This window comes from Cynara cardunculus (assembly GCF_001531365.2).
Source record: "Cynara cardunculus var. scolymus isolate 2C chromosome LG 4, CcrdV1, whole genome shotgun sequence".
Classification (NCBI taxonomy): domain Eukaryota; kingdom Viridiplantae; phylum Streptophyta; class Magnoliopsida; order Asterales; family Asteraceae; genus Cynara; species Cynara cardunculus.
The window spans coordinates 2874292-2895458 of record NC_037531.1 but is presented as its reverse complement, the minus strand read 5'-3'; the positions used below and the strand labels follow the sequence as shown (position 1 = coordinate 2895458).

The 21167-nt window shown below is 34.4% G+C and overlaps 3 protein-coding genes across 18 annotated transcripts; 2 read left to right on the top strand and 1 right to left on the bottom strand.

Moving 5' to 3' along the window:
• Nucleotides 1-1087: 1087 nt before the first annotated feature.
• Nucleotides 1088-6725, top strand: LOC112511098 (inositol-tetrakisphosphate 1-kinase 3-like). 14 transcript variants are annotated; one of them, XM_025116527.1, is made up of 11 exons: nt 1091-1937; nt 3025-3106; nt 3276-3308; nt 3858-3918; nt 4643-4763; nt 5138-5230; nt 5373-5480; nt 5573-5749; nt 5865-5920; nt 6034-6118; nt 6196-6725. In XM_025116527.1, exons 5-11 carry the CDS (start codon nt 4721-4723, stop codon nt 6291-6293), a joined length of 660 nt encoding a protein of 219 aa, XP_024972295.1. In that variant the 5' UTR covers nt 1091-1937; nt 3025-3106; nt 3276-3308; nt 3858-3918; nt 4643-4720; the 3' UTR covers nt 6294-6725. The 14 variants fall into 14 exon arrangements, with proteins under 14 accessions (XP_024972288.1, XP_024972295.1, XP_024972298.1 ...); XM_025116530.1 differs by having other exon boundaries at nt 3858-3922; XM_025116528.1 differs by having other exon boundaries at nt 3025-3160.
• A 2376-nt stretch (nt 6726-9101) lies between these two features.
• LOC112511306 (tryptophan--tRNA ligase, cytoplasmic) lies at nt 9102-14734 on the top strand. 3 transcript variants are annotated; one of them, XM_025116884.1, is made up of 13 exons: nt 9102-9186; nt 9696-9953; nt 10992-11111; nt 11605-11790; nt 12494-12545; nt 12665-12730; nt 13013-13099; nt 13395-13487; nt 13633-13713; nt 13943-14014; nt 14138-14206; nt 14310-14420; nt 14486-14734. In XM_025116884.1, exons 2-13 carry the CDS (start codon nt 9733-9735, stop codon nt 14534-14536), a joined length of 1209 nt encoding a protein of 402 aa, XP_024972652.1. In that variant the 5' UTR covers nt 9102-9186; nt 9696-9732; the 3' UTR covers nt 14537-14734. The 3 variants fall into 3 exon arrangements, with proteins under 3 accessions (XP_024972652.1, XP_024972653.1, XP_024972654.1); XM_025116885.1 differs by having other exon boundaries at nt 9114-9186; nt 9712-9953; XM_025116886.1 differs by having other exon boundaries at nt 9129-9186; nt 9720-9953.
• Nucleotides 14735-15601: 867 nt separating this feature from the next.
• Nucleotides 15602-19647, bottom strand: LOC112511501. Its single transcript, XM_025117143.1, has 10 exons — nt 19315-19647; nt 18245-18312; nt 17636-17706; nt 17216-17485; nt 16869-17029; nt 16707-16762; nt 16358-16410; nt 16149-16278; nt 15975-16072; nt 15602-15880 (listed from the first exon to the last, which is right to left on the bottom strand). Exons 1-10 carry the CDS (start codon nt 19560-19562, stop codon nt 15809-15811), a joined length of 1227 nt encoding a protein of 408 aa, XP_024972911.1. The 5' UTR covers nt 19563-19647; the 3' UTR covers nt 15602-15808.
• Between the last annotated feature and the right edge of the window lie 1520 nt (nt 19648-21167).

The following is a 21167-nucleotide window of genomic DNA, read 5'->3' as shown; positions in this document are numbered from 1 at the left end:
TTGATGTTTTGACTTTTGTTACTCAGGGTTTTAGTTTACGTTCTGCATAGTTGTATCATTCTATTTTAATAAAAAATGGGGAGAGATTATTTTCATGTTTTGTTTGTTTTCTAAATTGAGGCCATTATTTAGGTCCTCCGTATTGGAAACAAAACCACCAAGGACTGACCATGGTCTTGCGTCACGCGTTGTACATCGTCGTTGGCATGTTTTTGTCACTGGTCATTCACTGTTATCAAACCTTTATTCATCACTAGTCGTGTATCGTCGTTAACTAGTTCTTCATCACATATCTACAATGTTCTCGACCTATTCTTTTTGTCACCGGTTGTACAATGTCATTGGCCTATGCTTCATCGCCAGAGGAAAAAGTGAGGAGAAAGGGAGATAGAGGGATTAACGTTTCATTTTTTGTTTTGTTTTTCTCCAAAGGGATTAGGGGCCCTGAAAAGAAAAGAAGTGAAATGACCAAAATGTTATCATGTGCAATGCACATGATTCATTTTATCGATGACATAATTAGCAACATGATTACATGGGTTTTTTTGTAATAAATTAATTATTGGGACAAAAACAAAAAAAAAATGGTCAAAACACAAGAACGAAAATTGTAAGATACTCTAGATGTTCTCTTGTGGGTATGATATGATGTTCTACTGGTAGTCTATATGGATATTGTCGAGCTTTTTAAATAAAACTTAAATAGGCTCAAGCCTATATTAAGAGCACTCGTTAAGTTATCAAATGTTTAATGCTACATAGTCGAGTTTGAGTTTGAGTTGATGAGTCATGAATTTGGATTTTAAGTCGATTATATTGTATTAATTTTTTGATGATAGATGAGCAACAAATAACAAATCATGTGAAGTTGTTTTTTTGGACATTAAAAAGAAAATAAGAGGATGAGAATTACAGGTGATCAAGAATCAATCATAACCGTTAAAATTAAAAAAAAAATCTAGAAAAGATAAAGAGGGTATTTTATTTATGTTGAGAAATACATACATGTGATGCTAGTGGATATGGAACCTTGTCCGAGGTGTAAGGTTGTGTTGTTTGTCTATATATACAACCCAACCACACACACCTATTTCACATATCATCTGCGTGTTTTTGTTTCATTGCTATCTTCCCCCTTTCCATCCGCAAGTTTTATCGCCTTTATTTTTTACCAATTTGCCTCACGACTCCCGATTTTTCTTCCTACATTTCTTCTTCATTCCTTTTTAAATCATCCAATTTCATTCTGTTCCGATTTTGATTGAATTTTGAACAAAGTTTCAACTGGGTTTTTTTTTCTTTTTTGTTTCATCGATTTGTTCAAGGGTGGGTAAGAACAAGAAATTGAAATTTGACGGGAATTCTGGAGTTAGGGTTTCGAATAATGAGGTTGATGCAGGAGGAGGTGATTGGGTATGAGAGCGACGAGGAGAGGGAAATGGAATCGAGTAGTAGCTGTGGTTCAATCGGTGAATTAGGGTTTCAGGAGAATTCGATGAAGGTTGTTGTTGTAGGTTATGCTCTTACGTCTAAGAAGATCAAGAGCTTCTTGCAGCCGAAGCTTGAAGGTTTGGCTAGGTAATTCTTAATCAAAATCCCTCCAATCTCACCGCTATTCACCAAATTAAAAGAAGAAGAAAACCCTAATTTCGTGTATTTGTTTAAATTTCCTTCATCAGGGTATGTTAATCCACGCGTATAAGTATTGTTTCACCTTCGTCTCGTAATTATGATCGCTTTTAGATTGATGATTGCTTTTAGAAAGGTTCAAAATTAAGAAATCAAGAAATAGAATTAATTATTTGTCGCTTGCGTTTTGTTGCTTTCACAGAATTTTGAGCACGAATAATTTTGGAAAATCAACGAACCATTTCCCCTTTTTTCCTAGTGGTATGAAGAAATACTCTTTCGGAAGGAGGACTTCTCTTGCCTGTCGGGTAGTGGGATTCTTCTGTTTTCTCTAGAAAGATTCTTGTGTTTTGAATATTCATATATTCTTTTAACCTGTAGACGATAAGTATTTGAGTATCAATTTATGCAATAAATGATTGTTTTGGCTTGGCTCTTTGAATCTTTATCAAGTAATTATTTTGAGTTAGCACCACAATTTCACAATGAAAAATTTTGAACATTTTTTAATAGTTATCCCCTTCCTAACAGGCCCTCTTCCTCGAATTGATAAGATATTTCTGCTTTCAAGGAATAGATCAAGATGTATATGAAAAATTCATAAGGGCCATTGCCATTATTTGATTCGAATCATCAAGCAAAATGTATACTCCAATAATATATCTTATTCATGTATGGTGGATCACAATTCATATTGACCAGACATGGTTGTGGAGCTTAGTTATTATGTTTTGTGGGTTTTTATGTAAATATTGCTGATTTAGAACTTCTTAGTTGTCTAGTGAATGGAAACACTCAACGTTGGGATTTGGTGAAGTTGTAACAAATAACTAATGAGCTAAGGAACATTCTTGGTGTTGGAACAAGAATACTTCTGTTGTTGCATCACAAGGATGCCTACATTTTTGTGTTTTACATTATATCTGTTATATAAATTACGTCAGAATAGTTGAAGGGATTATTCAATTTGAATGGGTTAATGATTTATAAAAAGTAGTATAACAACTCTCTGAATTGATTACAAGTTCACCACATAATGCAGAGTTTTAGATTTTATTAGTGTTATGTATGGATTAGTGTCACAAGATTATTTGCTAATAATTTTTTGTCTTGCCCACCTATGTTTGTTTTTTTGTTGTAGTGTTTGTATGATATACATATTTTTTAGCTAGTCCCAAATCTCCTTCTAATGGATTGTGATTGTCTCACTGCCGGTGGTGGAATTGTAACATTAGAAACATGAGCAATCTTTGAAGAACTGGTTTCAAGTTTCATAAATTCTAATGTTGACATCAGTTATTGCTTATTTCCTAGTGTACCTTTAGACGTTAGGTTTCTCTTGGATTTGTGCTGTGAGTTGGCCATTAACTACAGCTTTGGTTGTATGAAATGCAGGAATAAGGGGATATTTTTTGTTGCTATTGATCAAACCAGGCCTCTTTCAGATCAAGGTCCTTTTGACATTGTGCTGCATAAGGTCAGTGCGGCCTATTCTTCCATATTCGTCTGAATACATATGTCAACCACCATGGTGAACTTTTCATACTATGTTCTTTTCTATTATTTCTCAGTTCTGGTATTTACATGCCAGAGATTGTTGGAATTTGATGATACTGATATATTTAATTTAAATCTTTATCAACCAGATGTCTGGGAAGGAATGGCAGCAAATTCTTGAGGTTAGTCTTGATATGACGATCTTCTATATTGCAATATTGCTGATGATGCTTCTCTAAAATATTGTTAATATTTTGGTCATTGATATACACATCGTAGAGTTATAACTTAGTTACATTGTGACTGACGTATCACAGTATGTATGGTGTCGGTCAGACATTCATCAACTATGGTTGGTGATCAACCTGGTATGTTGTTGCTTGGACATACGCCATGTAATGTGACTTAACATGCATAACGCTTGGTCTTTTATATTACCATATATTAATTAATTAAGTTCACTGCCTCAACCTTTGGGTAAGAGGCTATCTAGCTGCCTCTATTCATTCTCATAAGTTTGCTGGTCTCTTGGTAGAGTTTCATTTTTCATAGGAATTAAGACCCTCCTATCAGCAATAATACTGTAGAACGGACCTGATTTTATTTTCTGTGAAATGTGGTGTACTTGTTAAAGGTTTTGTTTTTTAGCTTGTTCCTTTTAACTATAAATCTTTATTTGCTTTGGAACTTATTCACTATGTAATTGGTTGATTTTTTAAAAATGCTGACAGGATTCCATATTCATTGGGGTGACTGTTTTAGACATCTGGCCGAGCTCATAGTTACTCAAATGTAGGTAACCTAAAAATACATGCAAAGAGACGATGACATTAACTTTCGAAGATGTTATTCAAAAGTGAAGTTTTTGCATTCCTTGAAAAAAGTAGAGATTAACAAATTGGTTGACTACTTCATGAAGTAATGATCACCAACCGGCTACCTTAACCAGAAAGAAAAAAAAGGAACATGAATTATATTCGCCTGGTGATGTTGGTGCAGTGGTTAAAAACTGCTGTTTTCTAGACAAAGAATGTGCCTAGGGTGGCTCTAAGTTATGACAGCTTGTGTTTTGATCTTTAGAGGAAATAAACTGTAACTCAGATAGATATATCCAGCTTTGCCCTGAATCAGTATTCTATTTGAAAGGGAATGTGATCCTGGTTGGTCATTTGTATACAACTTACTACAGTTTTTAAGAAGAAAAACGTAGGAACTTTCTTACTTAGATACCCCTTAACTAATTTTTCTGGTTGGTTTTAGTTGATTGCTGTTGGAACTTGGGATTGTTCGAGTAGGTGGTTTGGGATAGTTTGCAGTAGACCCTAGATTAGATAAATGTGTCACCCTTTTTACCAGTTTGTTGTTCTGCTGCCACAAGAAATTCTGTGTTTTATTGAGATTTTACTATTTGGAATTACTTTCAGATGCTGATCTGCCTGGCTTCTCTTGAACTTTCTTATATTTTGGATGAACTAAGATGATCTCTAACCCTTTCGTTATATTTTTGTTTTTGTAGGATTATCGCCTGACACATCCAGAAGTTACAGTGCTTGATCCTCCAGGTGCTATACAAAATCTGTACAATAGACAGTCTATGCTTCAGGATGTTGCTGATCTAGATTTTTCTGATGCATATGGTAAATTTTCTAAAACCAAGTATGAACTCCTAGTTGTCTCTGAAGATGTATTCATAAAAATGGAGCTAGAGTAATGCAAATTAAAACTAAATGGATTTGTGTGCATCCAATTAAACTAACTAAAGTTGACCTAAAATGGATCAAACTGGTATTAATAAGCATGAGGCAGACAAACAGCCCTAGACAAAGTGAAATGGGCAAATAGGAAACTTAATTATTAAAAAATAAACAATTATGACGTGGATGGATTTGTATGCTTGTTGATTCCATAAAGATGGTTTTGATTATCAGAGTTTTCCGATGTTTCCCCTGCTAAATTTGATTTATCTAATTGATGGAAGAATTGGTTTCTCACATGTTAGCACACTATGCAGGTACAGTTGGTGTCCCGAAACAATTGGTGATAGAAAAAGATCCATCATCTATTCCTGATGCTGTTAAGAAGGCAGGACTATCCCTACCTCTTGGTATGCTACCATTTTTGTTACTAAAGACTTGTATTATAATCTGGAAGTGACACTCTTAAGGTTCATAGAACTATTTGGCACAAGTGTCAGTCTGTTCTATGAATTATTTTCTCAAACTAACTAATTGGTGCATCGGTGTCAGTTGCAAAGCCTTTGGTTGCCAAGTCACATGAGCTATCGCTTGCTTATGATGAGTATTCTCTTCAGAAGCTAGACCCTCCCCTTGTTCTTCAAGAGTTTGTTAATCATGGTAATTAACTGCAAGCTGGGATTTCTTAAGTTATTGCCAGTAGTATGTTATTATCTTAAAATGTTGGTTATTGATGGATCGTGTGGTTGTAGGAGGTGTTCTGTTCAAAGTGTACATTGTTGGGGATGCAATTAAGGTTGTGCGGCGTTTCTCTTTACCTGATGTCAGCAAGCGTGAGCTGTCAAGAAGCGTTGGCGTGTTTCGCTTTCCAAGGGTTTCATCTGCTGCCCAATCGGCAGATGATGCAGATTTAGACCCATGTATTGCTGGTAAGTTTTTTCACCACCCAAGTTTCGGGTGTGGTGGGATAAAGTGACTTTTGGAAATGTTACAAAGGGTGAGGTCATCTGTACAAGAAACCTGATGATTTGTTGTTTCTTGCAGAGCTTCCTCCACGAGCCTTACTTGAGCGCCTTGCGAGAGAACTTCGTCGACGGCTGGTATTCCAAAACTCTCTTTTTAAAAGGAAAATTGTTGCTCTTTTTAAAAAATGAATGGACAAATGGTTCTAGTCTTTTCTCCTCAGCCATTGATACACTATTGTTTGGTGTAGGGCCTTCATCTGTTCAACTTGGATATGATTCGTGAGCATGGAACCAGAGATCGGTTTTATGTGATTGACATAAATTATTTTCCTGGTAAATTGAAATCCTGAAACCTTTAGTTTGTGTGTGTTCATGAGATGGTTTTTTGATTTGTGGGCATGGGTTTGCAGGGTATGGTAAAATGCCAGAATACGAGCATATATTTACGGACTTTCTTTTGAACCTGGCTAAAAGCAAGTACAAGAAACGGTCTGCCAATTTACCATGAAGGAAGAACATGTTGATTTGAATAAAAGCACCCGGTCGACAACCTAAAAGATGCTGTACGCAGCAATCTGTGAGTCCATTGAAAGGAAGGCAGTTGCCTGCTGGTGGTGGCCAAGCAAAGCAAAGCAAAGCATGCACAGAAAGTTGAGAAAGAGAGAGATTGGTTGAATCGGTTTTCTTTCTCTGTGTTGAAGGAAATGGGCTGCATTTTTAGATGAATGAAGAGGCATGCCACCATCCATCCATCCATCCATGCGTGGTTGGTTAGTACTGGTCTGATTTATGTTGAGCAGTTTGCATATGTGTTGTAGATATTTGATTTGAATTAGGTGATGATACGTTGTTCGCATGTCGATACTGAAAGATGTTACTCGTGATTTGAACCACTTTGTTTGTGTTTCTGCATGGCATGAATGGATTTAGTTCTGGAACTGTGTGTGTTATGATGCATCATAATTGATTTGGAGGATTTTCTGGGCTGTTTGTATGGTTGATTATTAGAAGGCTTCAATCTTAAAACTGCATATTAATAGGATCTAGAATTCACATGAAATCCAAAATTGGTTCTTGGGTTGCTAATTATGGCCATTGGTTGAGACTTGAGATAGAAGATACGCCCAATTCATGAGTTCCATCTAACACTTGGTGATCTTATTGAAACTAGTTTGGGATGAAAAATCAAGATTGATTTTTGTCATTTAATCAATAAATAAATAACAATTTAATTTAATCAATACAAATATTTTTCTTCTCTCTTTTTTTTTTTTTTTGTTGTGAATTGTAACGCAAGATGAAAAGGAAGGTTGATTTTTCGAATCAAAAACCAGAGAAAAAACTAACATATATATGATAAACTAACCTCATATAGGGAGGGAGGAGAATCTCAATCTCTTAGGGGTAAACACTTACCAAGTAACATTACCTTGCCGCATGACTATGATAAAGACCAAAAATCTTACCCGACAAATGCGAGACAAGGACCAAGAGTCTTACCCGGTAAGTGAGGGCGACGACTCTTACCACGGTAAGCGCTTACCGGGTAAATTGTTGCATACGATGTTGTCTTGGTAGACTAAAATCTTACCCGGTAAGTAAATAATAGTATTAAATTTTACCGGTGTTTGGTAAACGGCCCATTACTCTTTAATTTTGCGTTTAGCACCTATTGTCGTGAAGAAAGAAATACAGGTCAAGCAAACATTTATTGTGCATGATATATCAAAACACATATATAATCGAATTTGAACCAGATAACAGGCATAACAAATATATGAATTTGAAATACGAATGTACTTCTAGCACAAGGTTCAAATTTCTAAATATACAAAAAAGTTAGATTGCCTGTATAACATCCAAACTCTAGCAACCATGTATCAAAATATCCTCGTACGAAGGAACTTAAACTAGAAGAAGTTAGACCGAACAAATTGCTACCAACATGTCTAATCGAGCCATAACAAAATCAAGATATCCAAGTCAAATATATCAAAAAGGTAAATTTGTCAAAAATCAAAACCATCAAATATGGAATAGAATACTGATAGAACAAACAACTACGTGCCAAATGAATCCAAAGAGTTTAAAATTAAAAGAATTCAATGAGATTTCATCTGAGCTAGTACAATTACACTTGCGTATCAAACACAACAAGTGTCAGATATATGGTGCCACACAAACATGTGACATTGGACGTGCATATTCCTACTTACGTACTGAATTCGTTTGGTTTAGTTTGTTTTTGAAAAATCAAGAATTTGCAACTTTTTGTGGTTTTTAGTGAACACTTCAAAAATAATTTTAATGTAGTCAAGACAAAGTGAAGTTAAAAAATTAAATTTGTGAAATATATTTGTTGATAAAATATGATTTTGTTTCAATTTCACAAGTATTAAATTAGAGATGTATAGGAATCGGTTAAAACTAGTCCTGTCATAGAATGATATCACTAATTGAATTAAGCTTTGTCTTAATTATTATGTTATAATCAAACACTCCTCTATCACTTACCGAAATAAGCCATAATCAAACACTTACATATGATCTACACAATAAATTTAAATTATACAAGCTATTAAGCCCAATAAGCCAATATAACCACCATAAAAAATACTCAGACCAACTTTACCCTCTTCTGAAACTCGATCCCTTAACCTACCATAATCAATATTCTCAAATTTCATGTCCCCTCGTCATTAAAAAAAATAAAAATATAAGTTAAATAAATTTCTATTAAATGAAATAGTCATATGTATTTATATGATTGAACTGAAAAAAAAAGCAAAATATAGAATATACTGAGATAAGACTTTTATTGAAGAGGTTATATAAACATCTATTTATATCAAAATCAAGTTAAATCAATCCAGGGTTAGGTTTCGAGGAGAGTTAAGATGAGAAATGTAAAAAATATCTTCATTATTAGATGCATATTAGAATGAAATACACCAGAACAATCCTCGTATCATACACAATTCACAATGAATTTAAAACCAAAGGTAATCAAGAGTTTGACATCTCTTTCTCACAACTTCTCATGGTTCTTACCAAAGGGCCTTTGGCCTAGCGTATGTGAGTCTTTAGCTTTCTAAAAAATCAAATGTGTAAACCTCATCGAAGATAAAAAGGATGTATAATTTTTTTTTGTTCTATTTACTATATATAAAATATTATATACTTCAAAAAAAAAACTTCACAGGGTTCTAATTCAATATTATAAGGTTAAGAAAAGAAGACAAATGTAGGTTGGGCCTGGCCCATTGAAGAAACCCCAGTTCATTGCCCTTGTTCGCTGCCGGCCGGTTGACCCTTAATCCCTCATCGACGACCAACCCCTCTCTCTGCGCTTCTCTATTGTCAATTCGTCCGACGACCCAGTGCCACTCATTACGCCTCTGGTAATTGTTTATTCCATCCTTGCTAGTTGCTAGTCAGTTGGTGACTTGCTATTACAGTTGTGCTAAATTGCTCTTTGTAAACAATTGAAGGTTAAAAACCTTTTTGCGAATCAAGATAAAAGAAATCCAAAGTTCACCTACGTATTTGCTAATTGTTGCTGTGTTGAATTCACCTACTCACTCTATGTTGTTCATGATTTTAAGAAACTAGTTTTATACCTACGTAAGTTACTCTGTTTTATTCTAAAGTGAATCTCCAATTCAATGTTGTTCTTGCTTCATGAAATTAGTGTAGTGGATCTCCCCCTTCACGCTCAAAATCTTACCTTTTGATTTCTTGTTTGGATTTATTTAAGATTTTATTTGGTGCATCGCTTCACTCTGCTCAATGTGGCTGTTTGATGTGGATGGGGAGTTTCTGTTAAAATACAAAAACCTACCCTCATCGCTTGATTTCATTCTGCATCTGTGATGACATTAGATGACATTCTGCTCGTGTGATGTCAAAGGGTTTTTTATTGTTAGCCTGCTAGAAGCCGTAAAAGGATGGAGAAGGAAAATGAGACAAAGGCAGAGCAAGAAGAGCAAGAGCAAGTTGTGAATCCATGGGAAGTATCTGCTAAAGGCTCTGGCAAGATTGACTATGACAAACTAATCGATCAATTTGGTTGTCAAAGGCTGGACAAAACCTTCGTTGATCGAGTTTTTCGCCTAACTTCTCGTTCTCCTCATATCTTCCTGCGCCGCAACGTTTTCTTTGCTCACAGGTATCTTATTGGTAATCTCGATGGAGTTGCAATTTATTGGAGTTAGGAGATACCCAACTCAAATGTAGTGGTATATATGAATTCATGTTGATCATATCAATCAAGGAAACTAGCGAATTTATATATGGAAGTGAAAAAGAAAGTTTACCTGATATATTGTCCAACAGTTTCTTTTTCGTCATTCAATGTTAAGTATGTCAAAAAGTTATTCATCAGTTAGGAGAGTAGTGATCTGAAGACAGCTCAAATTGAATTTTTAACAGAGGGAGTATGAGAATACTGATAAACATCTTTATATCTTAAAAGAATTCGTATTGACTGTCAAGGGTAAGAGTGGATATGACATTTGAATAGTAAAGTGAATATGTATCTTTAGTTGAGGCTGGATTACTAATTGACAGGGCATCTGTTTACTTAAATTTTCAAAAATACCACTAACCACTACATAAATCGTTATACTGGAAGTTTAATAGGCTTAAGTGATGATTGAAAGTAGCTTTACAAGTGGGTTCCAAATACCAAAATGCAAATGTATCTTATATGGTAAAATGACTTCTTAAATTGATATCTGATGTAGTCTTAACTTGTTTAGTTGTACCCACTATTAAGTTTTGAGTTTTGGAAATTCAAATTAGTTTGTATCAGTTATGGAATAAGGAAATTAGTGTGAATTATGAAAATTAAGTGCATACTCAATTGAAGGAGTTTGGGAACACACTGATCTACATTCAAAATGGTTACTTTTAGATTGATAATTGGTGCTATGTGATTTTCCTTGATTGCATGACCACGTCAAAATGTAATTCTGAGATTTTAGTGTAATTACGTTGTAATTTGAAAAAAATTAAAATATGGAATATGGAAGTCATCTTTAGTGAATAGTCACCTCCTATTTTTGCAATTGACAATCGCTGAAATGTGATGAGATTTCCTGTCCTAGTATATGGTTCTGAAAGATAGATATGCATCTTTAATGTAAGCCAAGGGGGGTAGGCTGCTAAACTTGATATTTATGTATTTGTATCTATTACGCAACAGAGACTTTAATGAGATTTTGGATGCTTATGAACGTGGGGAGAAGTTCTATCTGTACACAGGCAGAGGCCCTTCATCTGAAGCTTTGCATTTGGGGCATCTTGTTCCTTTCATGTTCACCAAGTAAGCTTTTTCAATTTTTTACCCTTTATCTCAATCATGCAATTCAAGTACAAAGATCATTAACCTTTTTTATTTTACAAATCATTCCTTTGCTTTTAGGGCAAAAACATAATCCGGTTTAGAAAAGAAAGAGATACTTCCAGATTCATAGTGTTTATACAATTTTTAGCATTCTTAGTGTCCTAGCTGATAATCCAAATCTCAAGAATATAATGTGATGGTGGAAAATGTTTGTAAAGTGGGAAGTCCCATACTTTTTATGGTCTTGAGATAGAAATGGATATCCTTTATTCAAGATCAATTTTTAAATCTCATCTCTCCTTCCCTCCCTCTCACTTGGAATGGTGAAACTATTATTTATTATGGTTAGAAAATGGGAGAGCATGATCAAACACATGCTTGAATTGTGGAAGGTTGACAGGGCGAACATGGTCAAAATTGTAAGTAATTGGCATGGTAAAGCTTTCAAACATGCTCTAACACTGGCTTGCAGATATTTGCAGGAGGCTTTTAAGGTTCCTCTAGTCATACAACTGACGGATGATGAAAAATGCATGTGGAAGAACCTTACGGTAGAGGAGAGCAAGAGACTTGCCCGCGAGAATGCGAAAGATATAATTGCTTGCGGATTTGACATCTCAAGGACCTTCATCTTCTCAGATTTTGATTATGTTGGTGGGTAAGTGGTGTGTGGGACATGATGTTTAAGAGTAAGTTTTACTGTAAAGCCAAGTGTTCCAGACCTCCTAAACTTGATATAAGGCCATGGAACTTGCGAAGAACTCAAAATTTCTTTTAACTTTATATTTCTATTACAAGTTTCTATGATAGCATTAGCATATATGATAATATAGGTCAGCATGTGAAAGGATTTGATGTCAAAATATACGGTTATGGTATACCCTCTTATGTAATGGAACTAATGTGAACCTTGAGACTGAAAAATATTGAATTAGTTCCATTATCAGGCTGTTGTAGTACCCTGTTACTTTCTAACTAGCATTCCAGATGGATGTTTCTGCCTGTTGAAGGCATGTTTCTTTGTTTCTTCGTAATGAAATTTTTTATATCACATATGTAAGTAATAGGTTTGCATAACTTTAGAACTTCAATTATCGTGTTAGATGGGGAATTATCAAAAATCAGTTTAGTTGGATACTTATAGGCACTAATACAAGGTTTTCTGTAATCGATGGCCTTTGGTACTATCTGGGTCTCTTGAACTAGTGGTTGTGTGTTTGAGCTCATTGCTAGTGCGATATGTGTATTTTGACTTAAATGGAAAACAAAGTTACAAGGTTTTCTTGCTTTGAATGCCTTTGGATGTTCTGTTGGCTTGTTGTATTTCTCTTACGCCTCTGATGTGAGAAACTTCTGTGCAGTGCCTTTTATGAGAACATGGTAAAGGTTGCAAAGTGTGTCACATACAATAAGGCGAGTATTATTAGCGATGCAGTTGCTATAATCATTAGTCATTTTCTCACATGACTTTCTAAAATGCTATTCATTCAAGGCTTTGGTTTTAAAGATGGTTCTTTGTTGGACTTAGGCAGGTTGTTGGTATATTTGGTTTTACTGGTGAAGATCATATTGGAAAGATCAGTTTTCCGCCCGTCCAGGTTAGTATTTTCTATTCTCTGAAGTCTAATACCTTTTGATTCATTGCTGTGCTTCTCATTATCTTTATGGTTCTATAGAAATTTTTGATCATTGGGGCTTTCTCTAGAAGAAGCTTATCATCTGATACTCTTATATGCTTTGGGATTAGATTTATAGTGTTTGCTTATGTCAATCATAATAACGTTCAGCTATAACCATCATTTTTTTTTCTTTTGATAAAAGGTATTCAACAAATTTTTTAACAAGTTGGTCTCTGTAGGTCTAACATGTTCTTTCTGCAGGCTGTTCCATCATTCCCCAGTTCATTTCCACACCTGTTTTCTGGAAAAGATAAACTCCGCTGCTTGATTCCATGTGCAATTGATCAGGTTATTTGTTGGTCATATCTGTATCTATACTTGTTTCGTTCTTTATTTTGTATCTCAGTTACCTATTTGACTCTCTGGCCGYAGTTATAGTTATTTAGGTGGTATCCCGAGATTGAAGAGATCGAATTCCTCCGGGGAACACACGAAACAAAGATGTTCAAAACTCTATATTGTTTTTGGAAGTATATATTATTTATAAATGCGCAAGACAGTGATGTTCTTTTAAGCATTTTTCTGTACTGCTGACATGTATGCTGCTAGTATCTCTCTAATTTAAATTTGATTATTGCTTCAGGATCCTTATTTCAGGATGACACGAGATGTTGCTCCTCGGTTGGGTTATAGCAAGCCTGCATTAATCGAATCGTTATTTTTTCCAGCCCTTCAGGTACTTGGGTCATGATCATGGAGCTTTTTCGGTCAGAAACTTCTTATTGCATTTCGTTCATATTGTAACTCTGCATTTATAGATGTTCCGATCTTTATGCGACTGTTTATGATGTGTTTGTTTGTTTGTTTGCTAATTGTTGCAGGGAGAGACGGGCAAAATGTCTGCAAGCGATGCCAATTCTGCAATATATGTAACCGACTCTCAGAAAGATATCAAGTACAAGGTTTTTGAAATTCTGTGTCCTTTAACTTCCATTGCATAGAAAAGTTTGCATAGTGGAATGTCAATTTGCAAATGGGCTTTTACCTTATCAAGTGCTTCTTTGATAATCGTAATATTGGCATACATACATAAAATGTCTATATCTAAATCTTTTCTTTGCGTTTATCATATAATAAGCTACTTCTCTTACTGGTAAAAGTAAGCTGATTACATATACATGTATTGTACAGGTGAACAAATATGCATTTTCAGGAGGGCAAGATTCTGTTGAGAATCATAGAAAATATGGAGCGAATCTTGAGGTGAACAAATATGCATTTGCGTACTATTACCAACGTTATTTGATGCTACTGACCTTTTCCCAAAAAAGAAGAAGAAGCATATGTGGTACCGTGTTTATCTTAGTTTGTGGGGATGTTGTGTAGGTGGACATACCTTTCAAATACCTTAGTTTCTTCTTGGAGGATGATGATGAACTTGAACATATTCGGAAGGTAAGAAAGAAAAGTATCATGAATTGATATGTTTAAATAGTTGTGAAGACGTGAAAAGTGTGTGTGATGATGTTAACAGTTGTGATAATGTTACTGTTTTTAGGAGTATGGTTCGGGACGCATGCTTACAGGTGAAGTGAAGAAGAGACTAATTGAAGTTTTAACAGAAATAGTGGAAAGACACCGTGCAGCTAGGGCGGCCGTGACTGATGAGGTATTTTGTAAACAGCATCAGTTGTAAGATACAGCAAGGGTTTTGATTATTATGTTTTGATGCAGATGGTTGATGCGTTCATGGCGGTAAGACCGCTTCCAAATATGTTCAACTGAATGGATGGATGGATGGAAGATGACCATGTCATTTACTTGTCTAAAAAAATGATGGATGTTGGAAAACAAGGCATCTGTTTTTGTACTATTTGCATCCTGGTTTTGTGTAACACCTTAATTTCTTTCTTGTTAACTTTTACATCAAAATCACAATTGGTGTACATCAAACTTATTGTTGTTCAAGGAAAAGATACAGCAGTAAGTACTCTTTGAGAACGTAATACCACCGTATCTTCTTAAATTTCCTTGCACAACAATTATTAATTATTAATAAAATACAATTCACTTTCACATTCAATTTACAAAACAAAATTGTAAAACTTCTTCAATATTCAACTCCCTGGGGGTACGAGTATCCTACAAGGATGAGTCTAGATGATCCCTACAAATCTCTTTTACATTTTCAAGACTAGAAGGGTACTCGCACAAAATAACGAGATACATTTCGATTTTAATGTTTTGTCTCAGTCGATATCATAATACGGTTTTATGTGGTTTTGAAAAAAAAAGATAATGTTTTTTTTTTATTTTTGAATAAAATATAAATATGAAAATATCATAAAATTTTAAAAAATATATATTGCTACTAGTACCAAACTAACAATTTAAAAACTTTTTTTTTGGTGTAATTTCTTTAATTCATTTTTGGTTTAGTTTAATAATATAATTTTTTATAAGGATAATAATTAAGTATTTTGTTAGGAACTCAATGATCATTCTAATTATATTTTAAATTTTTTATATTTAAAATGAGATGTTTATCATCTATTCGATTATATTTATTTGTAATTAATTATACGAATTCAAACATGGAGCTTTAATAAATTATACTTAACGTACAATTTATTTGTAATCTTGAATTTTAAGTAATATGCATCAATAAACAGTACTTAATACATAAAAAATGGTTTTTGTCAAATGTTTTAGAATATAGTATAGATATTCATTTGATCCTAAACAAGTCATAAAGTGAAACCAATACCTTGATATCAACATTCCAATAAAAGATAAAACTGGCAAATGACATCCATAGAAATTTGATGGCTGAAAAATAGAAATTGAATATTTGGACTAAAATAACTGATTGATACAACAACAGTGAAGATTACAAATATGGCAGCCAGCAGCAGCTACTTGCTTGCTTGATTGCTTAATTATATATACAACAACAACTATGCCTCACTAATTATTCGATAAAAATGATTTCCTTCGTCTATTTAATAGGAAACAAATACCAAGTTACGTGTTACCATGTGTCCATGCTATTGCTAGCTACAGATGAAAATTGTCAACAAGATGTTGTATAATGTCAGCGCCATCAGAATTCATCCAAGGAGTGTTTACCTAAATAACAAACACAACACACAATTCACATGTGATGATTTTACATCTGTTTGTTTAATATGTGCTACTGCTAATGCTATTATATCATACTTGCCTGGATTGTGTTGTGGGCAAAGTATCTTTGTTTACTTCCTTTAAAGCTAACATCAATTCTTTCCCAACTTATTTTAGTCAACGATTCGATCATTGCTTCTGCAGTTCCAAAATAAAGTCAAAACTATTAATGAATGCCAAATGGAACAAGAAATGAATCAAGAGATTGGATTACCTTCCATGGAGGCTCTGGCTGTCTTGAAACTATTCACTTGTGATTTCATAGACCCTTCTTCTTTTATGGTAGTTGTTGTCTCTCCCTTTAAAATATGGGGGTATTTGCCACTTCTTACAAGACGTTTACGCTGATACCAGATACATGGTAAGAAAGTGTGAAAATACTATAAAATCTGTAACATCAATGCACTAGTATCATATTAATACCTGAGGCAGCTCATTTCTACGGCGGATAGATGATGTGCTCCATCCTACAATGTCTGTATATAGTGGTTTGAGTTGAGAAAAACGAATTCACATGTGAATGGATTGATGGGCATGTTACAATCATAAGTCCTGAAGTTGTTCATGAATTGTCTTGGGGAAGAACTAAGAGGGTGTATTTGAATTTTATGAATCTTTGTAACATGCATTTAGGTGATTAGCATGCCAATTGTATTGGTGTCATATTGTACCAAAATATGTATTTTTAAAAGCTTCATGAGCTGCTAAGGCTCAAAATGTGTTGATGTAAAGTAATAAAGAGGCTGCAAGAGTTGCAGTAGAAATAGGATACGGTCAAAATGGGCATTTGCATAGAGAACATGGCGCTTGAATGACTGCAACGCCGAACTGCATATAGCAAGGAAACAAAGGTACAAAAGGCAAGGTTAAATATAGCGTTTAATGTGATTGATAGCAAGTTAAATTCATACAAAAGTGATCTATGAAGGCTCACAAAAACTTTAAGTCTTCACGATCTTCGACCATCTGAAGCAATAGAGGGGGCTGCCCCTGAGCCTTATCAGTCAAAAATAAGTGTCTCCCTGTTCTTCCAAGAACCCATGATATATGGTGAGCTACTTTCTCAACAGTGTTAGATCCGCCAAACATTGGGACCTGTCGGAATACAAAAACAGTTGAAAGTTGTGACATCAAAGAGCTGTTAAGACAGAAGCGTCATGAAAATGTGAAGAGATTGTGATAAGATATAACGTTGATTCTTGGTAGCGATAACAAGAGGTAACTGTTATAAAACTGATATCTTGTCAAGCCCGCATATTGAAATCAAAATTTATAACTCACCTGTCGATGTCCTCCTGTACCAAGATGTGGAGTGGCAACAGTAATAAAGTTTATAGGCACTAATCCAGCAATTCGTCTGCTAGAGATATGCTCTGAGCATTGCTCATTAGATGCATCATTTGTAGGGTCTCCATTTTCTTGACATGCTAATTTTGTTGAATCTTGTGTGTAAAGCTTAGCAATAGCGTATCTTGCTACCAAGCCACCAAGCGAGTGACCGATAAAAGATATCTTTTGAAGACCAGGATGACGCTTTATAACAGATGTCACCTGCAAGAACATAAATCATTTAAGATTCCATTTTTTTATGCAAACCCAAACGGAGGATATCCAGGCATAGCTTTCACTTCTTAAAAAATAGGTTTTAATGGATTAACAATATTATTAAAGGTAGCAGGAAAAAAAGAGAAGAGAACCAACCTCGTTCGCTAATCTGTTTCCCATCACATCAACACCATTAAATGTCAATAATGAAGAGTTTCGTTCACTGCCTGTACATAGCACATTGATCCAAACCATATGGTGTTACAATGTGGCATAGAAGAGAATCAAGGATGCCAAAAGCGAAGTGTAATGCTGTCTATATCATGAAAATGCGTCTAACTTTGCAATCTAGATGTTACTTCAAGAAAATTGTTTCGACAGCAATATATATGACTACAAACTAAATTAACAAATATATAACTGTTTATCTGGTCTTCAAATAAGAAAGGGTAATTTAGGAACACCAAATTTATCTCAAATTTTATTTTAGAAATACTAATTCTTTTAACACCTCAACTCATCAATTTGACAATTTTATTTCAACTGTGGTTTGTTGCAACTTGCACACATATACTGAGGCCATATATAAGCATGCTTATTATATCATGATAGTCAACTATCTTCTTTCAATCAGAAGATGATAAAGGTGTCTTCATCCTCCAGAATTGGAAGATATTCTTCATGCACATCTTTTCATTAGTCCTCCGCTAAACCATGTATGATAACAGAAAACTATAAATAAGGAGCACTAAGAGAAATGCTTACAGTGAACAATAAGATCCTCAGGATAGGTCTTCAAGAACTGTTTTGCGGCATATCTCCAATTATGAGCACTGCAAGAAGAAAAAGAATTTAGTCACATCATTACGCATATAGGATGCACATTGTTATAATGAAAAGTAGAGGCCAAATCATGGTAGCAAACAAACTAGTTAATCATAAATCCATCTTTCTGGAATATCATGGGTGTAAAGCCAAAAAACTTGGCCCATTGTGGATATATCCAGCACAATTGCTTGTGTTAGCCCTTCACATTGGAACCAGAGATCAAAAATACGCTAAGGTTGGACCTCAATCAACAATATTTAGTGCACCTGAAAACACTTTCAACTACACAAGTCTGATCAAAATAAGTGCTTCGATTATTTGCTACAAAAAGTGGTTCAGCCTACATTCATAGAGGGTGCGCTACAGCTTTGAAACATGCGTGGAAGATAACTAATTTTTTTGCAAATGTGGTTTATGGTTTCCAACTTTGTACCACTTGGAAGTGCGAAAAATATTGTCATTGAGAGAAAGTCCATGAAACTATCTCAGAGCATAGAAGATAACATGCCCTACATATCTCGGTTACTAGTCATTTTGTTGTATGGTTTTTCATTCACAAATTTGTGTATCCATCGTCATTCTTAACAAGCTCCACATGGGACCCTTGTTTCCTTTTCCTTTCTTCTTCTTACTGTCCTGAATTCAATTTTACAGGAGATTTATGATCTATGTCAGCAGCATTTCTTCAGGTTACTCAACATCCAACAGAAACTGAAGACTCTAGAGCTGTTTCAATTGCCATTATCATTTATAACTAACGAACATAGTAGTAGTACCCATATTACTTGTATTCCTAACCGTGCTGGAAGTTTGATCAATCTACTAATCCTCAGAAGGAATAAAACCAAAATTCATGTTCCAAGCCAAATTCAGAGATAATCATATAAAAAATAATCAGCCAGGCGAGACAAATATTTGTAAAAGACGTAGATGTAATGGATGTGAGCATTTGTTTGATAAAGAGAGACGGATCCATGAGGAATTAATTTATGATGGTTTTAACATACCTTCCAATCAAACCATTAACCATAACGAGGAGGTGAGTGGGAGGGTGATTAGTGTGGGCAGAAGCAGACTTCATATCGACGTTACCATGTCCGTCAAGTTCATCAAGGGTGGGGTATCCATGGTCCGATGATCGGAAACAAGTGCATTTGTTGACGATCAGTGATGTTCTGTTGGTCTTCTTGTTGTTAATAACTTGATGTGATGGCTTCATTTGTTGCAAATCTTTGTGTGACACCATTGATTCCATGGGAAAGCAGCGGAATGTATTTATATGATATGATTTGGGGGAAGGAAAGTGGTAGCGAGGGAGGGAGGGATTTCAGCAGGAATGGAATTCATGTTGACTAGTCAAAGTCAAAAAATGTCATTGAGATCGGATTCCAGAAACTTGGCTAATTCTAATTATTTGTATTTGGTCGAATATTTTATTATTCATTGTTTATGACAAAAATGGCTCACTTTTGTTTTTATTAATTTTCTTCAAACACAAAATGTGAAATAACCCTATTTAATGTTTGTTGAAATTATATATGGATTTAAAATTCAAATTATTGGAAAAAATTAGACATCAAAAATAATTTATGACTCTTCCCCATGGTGTTTAAACATTTTGATTTTTCCTTCAAATTGTTTACATATTTTTGAAAAAACTCTTTTTATTTTAGACTAAATTATTATATTTTGTTATTATGGAAAAGGTCTATGAATTCTAAAATTTATTACTAGGATTCTCACAACTTTATTTTTCTACCACTTCAATTTCTTATTTTAATTCTCGTTAAGCAAAATCCAATAAGTCCCTTACTCCTACCCCTACCCCTACCCCTACCCCAAGAAAGAAACTCTACTACGAATCCCCTTCCATTCCTAATTTCTTGGCGACCGCCACACGCTTGCAACTACCTTAGTTTCTTCTTCCGTATCTCCACGCTTGCAACCCTGTTTTTCGAGCCTTAAACAGTAACCAAGATCAATTAGATTGATTCATGATTTCTCTCTTTATCTCATCCCTTGATCCCACTCTCCACGTCACAAGGAATATAAATATAGAACTACATCTTGTTCAAATTTTGCATATGTTCATTCATCTAGAATATCCCTTACGCAATGGAGTTTTTATAATAGAGTTAAGGTAAGGGACCTGATTCATAACGAAAACAAAACCTTGAGGACTGATAATCATGAATTTTAGGGTTGAGGGACCTTCTTTGTTACCACATGAACCAAATTTGTAATTACTCTTTACTTTTTAAAAAAATAATTTGTTTTTGATAATTCATCTTACCAAAAAAAATCTAAAAAACCGCAGTTCTCATCGCAAGTAATTACCATCGATAATTTTACAAAAATGACTCATTTAATTTGTCGTTGAACTCATTTGTTGCAAATAAAATTTTCGAAATCAAGAACAACAAACATTACAAGATAATACTTTTTTTTTTTTCATACCTTTCGATATATTTTGTAATGTCTTTAGCAACCACATAATTCAATTAATTGTGATCGGTTTTTTAGCTTTTTGATTCTTTCGATATACAATCAGTACTTAATTTTCTACATGCATTAATGGAATTATTAGCACATAAAAATGTTTGAGTTTAATTTGTTATTAACCAAATTAATAAGATTGTGAAGTGTATATATGAACACTTGCATCAACAAGAACGAAAAAGTAAACGAATAGAGACTGAACATAAAGACGTGAAGTAGATCAAAATATCATAAATTTATTTTGTTTTCATGGTATATGGTTTTTTTAAATGATTTTCGGTGACATTAATACAGAACAGATATAAACATTACAAAAAGATATAGTTTTCCATTTGCGATGACATGACTTTACAACTATAAA

What these genes read in the sequence shown, in the direction of transcription:
- LOC112511306 (XM_025116884.1), top strand. Translation starts at nt 9,733, where the DNA reads ATGGAGAAGGAAAATGAGACAAAGGCAGAGCAAGAAGAGCAAGAGCAA. An exon ending in GTTCCTTTCATGTTCACCAA is followed by an intron (nt 11,112 to 11,604) that starts GTAAGCTTTTTC and finishes ACTGGCTTGCAG; the next exon opens with ATATTTGCAGGAGGCTTTTA. An exon ending in TTCCATGTGCAATTGATCAG is followed by an intron (nt 13,100 to 13,394) that starts GTTATTTGTTGG and finishes TTATTGCTTCAG; the next exon opens with GATCCTTATTTCAGGATGAC.
- LOC112511098 (XM_025116520.1), top strand. Translation starts at nt 1,385, where the DNA reads ATGAGGTTGATGCAGGAGGAGGTGATTGGGTATGAGAGCGACGAGGAG. An exon ending in AATGGCAGCAAATTCTTGAG is followed by an intron (nt 3,309 to 4,642) that starts GTTAGTCTTGAT and finishes TTGTTTTTGTAG; the next exon opens with GATTATCGCCTGACACATCC. An exon ending in TGACATAAATTATTTTCCTG is followed by an intron (nt 6,119 to 6,195) that starts GTAAATTGAAAT and finishes ATGGGTTTGCAG; the next exon opens with GGTATGGTAAAATGCCAGAA.
- LOC112511501 (XM_025117143.1), bottom strand. Translation starts at nt 19,562, where the DNA reads ATGGAATCAATGGTGTCACACAAAGATTTGCAACAAATGAAGCCATCA. An exon ending in TGAGGATCTTATTGTTCACT is followed by an intron (nt 17,707 to 18,244) that starts GTAAGCATTTCT and finishes TGCTATGTACAG; the next exon opens with GCAGTGAACGAAACTCTTCA. An exon ending in AGCCAGAGCCTCCATGGAAG is followed by an intron (nt 16,073 to 16,148) that starts GTAATCCAATCT and finishes TTGGAACTGCAG; the next exon opens with AAGCAATGATCGAATCGTTG.